The sequence below is a fragment of the Pestalotiopsis fici genome (assembly GCF_000516985.1).
Source record: "Pestalotiopsis fici W106-1 unplaced genomic scaffold PFICI_Scf_5, whole genome shotgun sequence".
Taxonomy (NCBI): domain Eukaryota; kingdom Fungi; phylum Ascomycota; class Sordariomycetes; order Amphisphaeriales; family Sporocadaceae; genus Pestalotiopsis; species Pestalotiopsis fici.
In genome coordinates, this window is record NW_006917095.1 from 2,579,553 (window position 1) to 2,587,607 (window position 8,055).

Genomic DNA, 8,055 nt, shown 5'->3' on the forward strand with positions numbered 1-8,055 from the left:
CATTTCGTCGGTTGCTGTGGTTGGCCATCGGGCCCAGAGCAAACAAACTGCAGGTACGCCAAACAAATCGAAAACAGTACCTAGTCACATTTGTCTTCAATTTCGTGATCTCAAATTACAGCCTCTACTTTTTTTCTTGTACAATCCTTCCAAGCCACCGTCTTTGTCGGAAATTGATCTTCGTCTTTTCTGTACATCACAAGCACCACAACCATGGCTGGCGACCTTAACCAAGTGGTCCAGCTGCTGGATGCCACCTTGAAGCCGGCAGAGCGAAGAAAGGGTAAGTTGAAGCCAACGTACAAATCCTTTCTCACGGTGGTCGTCAGGGCAGAAGAGATTTATATGCAGATTGCTTACGAAATACACAGCCGAACTCGCACTCAAGGCTGAAGAGAAGCACCAGGGCTTCTCCCTCCTCCTCCTTCAGATCGTCCACAACGAGTCGTTGCCACAACAGAATCGTCTCTCGGCCGCCCTATACTTCAAAAACTTCATTCGATTCAACTATGTGGTATGTTGGGTTCTCGAGCTCGAGGGAGGCATGGACTAAAACTCGAACAGGACGCACAAGGAAATTACAAGTTGCCCTCAAATGAGGTGGACACCATCAAACAAGAGCTGATTGGCCTGATGATTACTTGTCCTCCCGCCATCCAGACTCAGCTTGGTGAAGCTATCAGCTTGATCGCGGATTCTGACTTCTGGGAGAGATGGCAAACACTGGTGACAGTATGCTGCTCCGTGACAGAAAGAAATGACACAGCTTTACTGACTAAATCAACAGGACCTCGTTTCGCGCTTGACGCCGGACAACGCCAAAGTCAATAACGGCGTGCTGGAAGTTGCGCATTCCATCTTTCAGAGATGGCGACCGCTTTACAGATCCGATGAACTGTTCACCGAGATCAACCACGTCCTGAAGACCTTTGCGGCCCCTTTTCTTGAGCTTATGATCGTGGGTGTATATATACCTAAGCACAGAGAGAAACCTACTAACCACTTGCAAATCAGGCTACCGACGGTCAGATCAAGGCCAATCAGAACAACAAGGAAGCCCTAAAGGCCTACTTGCTGACATTCAATCTCCTCATCAAGGTTTTCTACGACCTCTCGTGCCAAGACCTACCGCCCCAGTTCGAAGAGTCCCTCGACCGTATCGCAGCCTTACTTCACGAGTACCTGGTATATCAGAACAATTTGCTCGTGACAGATGACGATGACGAGGCTTCCGTTCTGGAAAACGTCAAGGCTGATATTTGCGATGTCTTGCAATTATACACGACCAAATACGATGACGAGTTTGGCCGATTTGCGCCCAAGTTCATTTCAAGCGCATGGAATCTGCTGTCTTCTCTCGGCCCCCAACAAAAATACGACAATCTTGTTAGCAAGGCCCTGCAGTTCCTGACAGCTATTGCCAGCCAAGATTCACACGCTCAGAACTTCAATGATGAGGCTGTCTTGAAGCAAATTGTTGAGGGCGTCGTGCTTCCCAATGTCGCACTTCGTGAGTCTGATATTGAGCAGTTTGAGGATGAGCCCATTGAGTTTATTAGAAGAGATCTCGAGGGATCCGACACGGACTCGAGACGACGAGCCGCTACGGATTTCTTGAAGAAGCTCCAGGAGAAGTTCGAGGCATTGGTGACTGGAGTGGCCGGAAACTACATCAACCATTACTTGGAGCAGGGCAAGACAAACTGGAAAGACAAGGACACTGCTGTCTCACTCTTCTTTTCGATCGCTGCCAAGGGCGCTGTGACTGCAGCACAAGGTGTCAAGACCATCAACTCTCTCATTGATGTTGTCGACTTCTTCCAGAAGCACATTGCCGCAGATCTGATCAATGTCGAGTCCGAGCCAATCTCCAAGGTTGACGCCATCAAGTTCCTCTACACATTCCGCAGCCAGCTTACAAAGGAACAATGGCAAGGTGCATTCCAGCCACTCATTCAGAACCTCGGATCGGACAACTATGTCGTCTACACGTATGCTGCTATTGCAGTCGAACGTGTCTTGTACTTGACTGATGACGCGGGCAACCATGTCTTTTCTCGAACCGATATTGAGCCATTCGCCAAGGATTTATTGGATCACCTATTCAAGCTTGTGGAAAAGGACACTGCACCGGCAAAGATGCAAGAGAATGAGTTCTTGATGCGATGCATCATGCGTGTGCTCATCGTTATGAAGGACGGTGTTCTGCCTTTTGCAGACATGGTCTTGGATCACCTTATCAGGATCACGGCTGTCATCAAGGAGAACCCAAGCAACCCCAGATTCTACTACTATCACTTTGAAGCTCTGGGCGCATTGGTCAAGTAAGTCCTGTGCATCTAACCTGTGGAACATGGCTGACCAAGACTTAGGAATGGTTCGCCTGGTGCTAGTGCTCAACTTCAGGAACGCTTGTGGGCTCCCCTCCACACGATTCTCATTGAAGAGGTCAACGGTAGGAAAGATGTCTGAAACTCTTGTTCCACAAAAAGACTAATAAAGTGCGACAGAATTCATTCCCTATGTCTTCCAGCTCTTCGCCGCGCTTCTGGAGCCAAACCCTTCCGGTGCACTGCCCGACCACTACAAGGCTCTAGTCGGTCCCCTTATTCTGCCTACGATCTGGGAGACCCGAGGCAACGTGCCTGGTGCCGCCCGTTTACTGGCTGCCATTATTCCCAGAGCCACTGAGTCAATCATTGCAGAAAATCAGCTTGAGCCAATTCTGGGCATCTTCCAGAAACTCCTGAGTGGCAAGAAGACCGAGCAGAGCGCCTTCGAGATTCTTGACGTGATTGTGGTGTCTATTCCAAAGTATGTATATCAAGGAGTTGCGAAACATCAACTGCTGACATGATGTTGTAGGCCCGTTCTCGAGAAATACTTTGTCACAATTCTGCAATTGCTGTACACCAAGCTGCAAAACAACCCCTCTGACTCGTATAAGAGAAACTTTGTTTGCTTCTACCACTTGGTATCAGCCAAGACTGAAGCTGGTCTGGGAGCTGATTTCTTTATCGCGCAAACTGACTCCATTCAAGCCAACATCTTCACGCCCATCTACCTGCAGCAAATTCTTCCCATTTCCAAGACCTTGGCCCGTCCGGTGGATCGCAAGCTGGCTGTTGTGTCGTTTGCCAAATCACTTGCAGAGAGTCAGGCTTTCGCACAGCGGTACCAGAAGGGGGGTTGGCGCTTTACATGTGAAGCCATGTTGACCTTGCTTGCCAATGCACCCACGTTGGCCACTGGCGGTGGCAACGAGGTGGTGAACGAGGCAGATGTTGATGATATTGGATTCGGCATGGGATTTACGCCTTTGAACACGTGCAGGCAGCCAACCAGAGACGAGTTCCCTCAGATCCAGGACGTTCCCCAGTGGGTGAAGCAGTATCTTACGCATGCCAACGCTTCACAAAACAATGTCATTGCGGGCTACGTACAAGAACGTCTCACGGATGAGGGTAAGCAAGCGTTGGCAGTGTACATTAGCTAGGTGCGACGATGACTTTGTTTTTGGGACACGTTTGACTTTTTATTTTGAGGATTGGACATGAGAGATACCAAAAAGGGCACATGATGTAGACAGCCCAGAGAAAAGGCGTATGCGGGAGATAGTATAACGAGCATTAGACGATTAAGTTTCTATGACGAAAATACACGACACAAGCTGAAGAATGGTCGGTAGCTCAATGCCAGTCAAAATTGCATGTACGCCATTCCACTTTGGTCCATGCAGGTTGGCAACGCATGTATCAGTTCAGCTCGAAAATGGCGGTTTGCTCATCTGCCTCAAATGCCGTTTCGGTAAGCAGGAAAATGGGCAAGGGCAGAAGATGCATGATAGGTATTGCGATTGTTAAGGGGGGGTTTGGAGAGGGCGGGAGGGGGGATGGAGGGGTATTTCGAGGCGGTGACAGCAAGTTGATTGAAGCTTATAGAGAGGTACATACATACATACATACGGTAGCTTCCAGGCGTCTGTCGCGCAACCTAAACGGCCCATCCGCCATGTATCTATCTGACCTTTACGTGTCCCGCCCGTGCCTGGGCGAGGATCAGCTTGCAGTACGTAGCGATCGATGTCCGACTGATGTGATGTGACACCAGGTTAGGTAACCGCCCTTCCCCGAGTTCAAGTTAGGGAGATAAGGAAGGCACTGCTTAGTTGGTTGCAAGTTCTAGCAATCAATGTTACATATCGTGAATGTTAAAAGTAAGGCTCCAGCAACAAATAGGCATGGGCGACTCCAGCTCAGCCCATTTCCGCGTCTCTTTTGGGGCATTAATCTTACCTAGGCACACAGCTTGGGGATTGGGGCTGAGGACTTTTTTAAGGCACAGCAAAGAGCAGCAGCCAGTGCAGTGGGCACAAGCAGCTTTTCGGCACACCGCAGGCAGGTAACCTAGGTACATTAGAGGCAGGCTTTTCGGCCAGCCATTCGTCATCCTAACAGCCCTGTCGACGACTTGTCTGTGCCTTTGAGCTACATGCACTCACTACATTATCCATCGGTTACACTGCAGACTAGTAGCATTTTTTGGCCCCAGATGAGCCACGGAACCACGTCGCTCTACAGATCTGTGCTAGCTCCCAGGGTCACATCATACATTCATTGTAGATCATCGATCAGCGAGAGAAGATAAAGATACATCCCAATTCATGATGGGCAAAACCAAACCATCTGTCTTCTCCAAGCAAAGAGATCAATCGTCAATCTATGCCTTGGTCATGATAAAAGAAAAAAGGCCCGTGTTTTTTTCTGATCATGGAGCGAGCGACTGCAATGGCAAACACCAAACATTTAGGTATATCCACAAGATGATCAAGTATAGTCTCCGTACTAGTTATACCAACACAAACACTCGACCCGCTTGCGTTTCCATCTCGGCAGTAGCGGAGTCTAGTTCTGGAACATAAAATACAAACTTCATTTGTTATTGGCTGAGTACCGGTCTTGGCTTCCGGGTGGGTATGTTCTAGTTGAGCCAACAAACTGCCAGCAATGCATCGAAGCCCTTTGCGCCGCATGAGCCTCATCGACGCAGGCCGCTGGAGTTCAAGTTAGTTTACGTTATGCTCACCATTGCACAGCCGAAAGCAGGGGCAAAGCACGGCCCGAGAATATTGCACACGCAAAGATGCTTCTCAGCTGTTATTCTCCCCTTTTTTGATTCCGTCACGAGGTTGCTTGGACGACTGCAAGCCACCTTTTGATTAGGCGAGAAACAGAAGAAAATCGTGGCCAAACTACCCGATGACTACAAGCATCCCAATCCTTCATGATGCGGAGATCCCTGGCCTCGGAATTCGGTCGCACGGCAATCCCCTCCTCCTCTAGCACCCCAGCCTTGGGACTTTTTTGCTTTCTTCGGCGAGCGACAGCGCGGCAAAGCTGTCTACGGCACGATGCAAGTAAACTTGGTCATCTAGGCAGGTAGCTATCACGAAGTCCGGGCCCATGGCCCTTTTGCTCGTCTAATCCCTGGTGGTGGTTGGGAACTCGTATATAAGTCAGCTTGCCACGACCCTCCTCAGCACTCACTTGGCTTTTTTGCTACCTACTTATCAATTACATCATCTTGAACAAGGCAAGACATATTTTGCTTCTTTATTGTGTTTTACTTCGGAAATCATAATCATCATCTAGTCACACGAATCACGACCGCCAAATGCGTGCATTCTCGTGCCTCCTAGGCCAGAGCCTGGTGGCCGCCTGTGGGCTTGCCTCGACCGTATCGGCAGGCGTCCTGCGATCAAGATTATCAGAAGGGATTCAAATAGAGTACAATGAGGTCAGCGCACTCCAAACAATCTTTCACAGATCATTTGCACCACAGACATTCTGACACAATGACCAGCCCAATATCTGCGAGACTACCCCAGGCGTCAAATCATATAGTGGCTATTTGACGCTCAACTCGACGAGCTTGCAAGACTATCCTCAAAAACTCTTCTTTTGGTTTTTCGAGGCGCGTAATGATCCAGAAAATGCCCCGTTGAGCATTTGGCTCCAGGGAGGACCTGGAGCACCCTCGATTGACCAGGCATTGAACGAGAACGGCCCGTGTCGAGTGCAGTCGGACGCAAACTCGACCGTCCTGAACCCATACTCGTGGAACAACCACGTCAACATGTTGTACATTGATCAGCCCGTACAGACCGGGTACAGCTACGACGTGGCCACGCCCGGCGTCATTGACGGGTTGTCTGGAGACATATATCCCAACGACACGTGGACGGGCCCTCTCAACGTGACGGCTGTTGCTGGCGTGTTTGCGAGCCAGGATTTGACCCGCACCGTTCCCACGACTGCCGTGGCTGCTGAGGCCATTTGGGAGTTCTTGCAATTGTGGTTGAGCGAGTGAGTTGTGCCTAGAAATTCAATGCCCAGAGACAAGCGGATGGCTAATGCTTGGGCAGATTTGAACAGTACCAACGAAAGAGCATCAGTATCTGGGCCCAGTCATAGTAAGTTGTATAAATCTCGGCCAATTACAAGATTTGTATGCTGATACAGTTTTGCTCTTGTAGCGGTGGACATTATGCGCCTGCAATCGCGCATCTATTGCAAACCCGCTCCAAGTCGTGTTCCAAGAACCACCTCAAGATCTCTGTCGACACTGTGGGCATCATCAGCGGCTTCACCGAATTTGCCACGTATGCCGAGTCATATCCCAACTTTGCCCTCAACAACACGTACGGGATCCAGGCGTACCCGGTAGAGGTTGCCGAGTCGGCGGCGGCGAACTGGTCCGCGCCGGGAGGTTGCAAGGACCAGCTTGATAGCTGCCGCGCCCTGACACCAAACGGATACCACGACCAATACGGTACCAATGATACCGTCACCGAGGTCTGCGGTTCAGCCTTTTTGTTCTGCTGGACGTATGTCTACTATGCGTACGACGCGCTCTCTGGGGTAAGTCTTCTAAGAACTCAATAAAAAAATAAAAAAAAACAAGGGAATGGGGAGAAAAAATCAGCCAAACGGATTGTCTAACTAGCATTATAGCTTGATCCCTTTGATATTACCCACTCGACTCCAATCTCTTTCCCTCCGCCATATGTGTACGGATACCTGAACCAAGACTGGGTCATGGAGGCCCTGGGCGCAGATGTCAACTATACGGTCAACAGCAACCCAACGCAGAATAGTAAGTTACATGCCATTCCATTTTACCTGACCTATAGAATTTTTATATTAGAGTTTTTCTAACCATGTGACCTATAGCTTTCTTTGGCGTTGGCGATTTCGTCTTTGATGGCTTCACCGACGACCTGGCCCAGCTCCTCGACGACGGAGTCAAGGTGTCACTGATCAATGGTGACCGTGACTTTCGTTGCAACTGTACGTATTTGAAACTGTTCCTTGCTATTGTTCTTGATACTCTTGTGCATGGAATTGAGTGCTGACTTTTTGCTCGATTCTTAGGGGTTGCTGGAGAACAAGTCAGCTTGAACATAGACTACAAGAACAAGGACGACTTTGCTGCGGCTGGATATGCCGAGATTGTTACCAATGATGAGTATATTGGCGGCTTTGTCCGTCAATATGATGGCTTCTCCTATGCCCGTGTCTTTGAGGCCGGCCACCACAGTAAGTATCCGGCACCTCCTGTCTTTGTACAACCACCACCCTTCCCACCCTCCCTCCAAAAACAGCAACACGAAAGACTCCTCACAATACTGACATTTGACAACCTCAAGTCAACTCGGACCAACCCGAGACAGCCTACCAGCTCTTTCAACGCACCATGTTTGGCAAGGATCTGGCGACTGGCAGTATAGACCTCGCAGACTGCGGGACAGAGGACGACGACAATGATGACAACGACAAGGGTCTCTACAGTACCGAGGGTCCAGCGTCCGTCTTCAACGTGACCAACACACCCCCCCTGGACCCAGGCTCTGAGTGCTTTGTCCTCGTCTTGCCCTTTTCCGGGTACTGCACCGACGAGCAGATCCTCGCCTTGTACGATGGGTCCGCCGTGATTGAGAATAATATCGTCGTCAGCCCGGCCGGTAGGCCTGCAGCAAATTCGACGACGGTTTAG

At 49.8% G+C, this 8,055-nt stretch overlaps 2 protein-coding genes across 2 annotated transcripts; both read left to right on the forward strand.

The window, feature by feature from the left end:
• Nucleotides 1-213: 213 nt before the first annotated feature.
• PFICI_08092 (uncharacterized protein) lies at nucleotides 214-3,496 on the forward strand (the record flags this gene model as incomplete). Its single annotated transcript, XM_007836673.1, has 8 exons — nucleotides 214-283; nucleotides 372-514; nucleotides 565-732; nucleotides 788-958; nucleotides 1,015-2,324; nucleotides 2,373-2,455; nucleotides 2,511-2,814; nucleotides 2,866-3,496. The coding sequence occupies 8 exons, from the start codon at nucleotides 214-216 to the stop codon at nucleotides 3,494-3,496; spliced, it is 2,880 nt and encodes a 959-aa protein (XP_007834864.1).
• Nucleotides 3,497-5,673: 2,177 nt separating this feature from the next.
• On the forward strand, nucleotides 5,674-8,055 carry PFICI_08093 (uncharacterized protein; the record flags this gene model as incomplete). The annotated part of the gene is made up of 8 exons (XM_007836674.1): nucleotides 5,674-5,796; nucleotides 5,863-6,365; nucleotides 6,425-6,472; nucleotides 6,536-6,920; nucleotides 7,014-7,155; nucleotides 7,233-7,349; nucleotides 7,434-7,598; nucleotides 7,709-8,055. 8 exons carry the CDS (start codon nucleotides 5,674-5,676, stop codon nucleotides 8,053-8,055), a joined length of 1,830 nt encoding a protein of 609 aa, XP_007834865.1.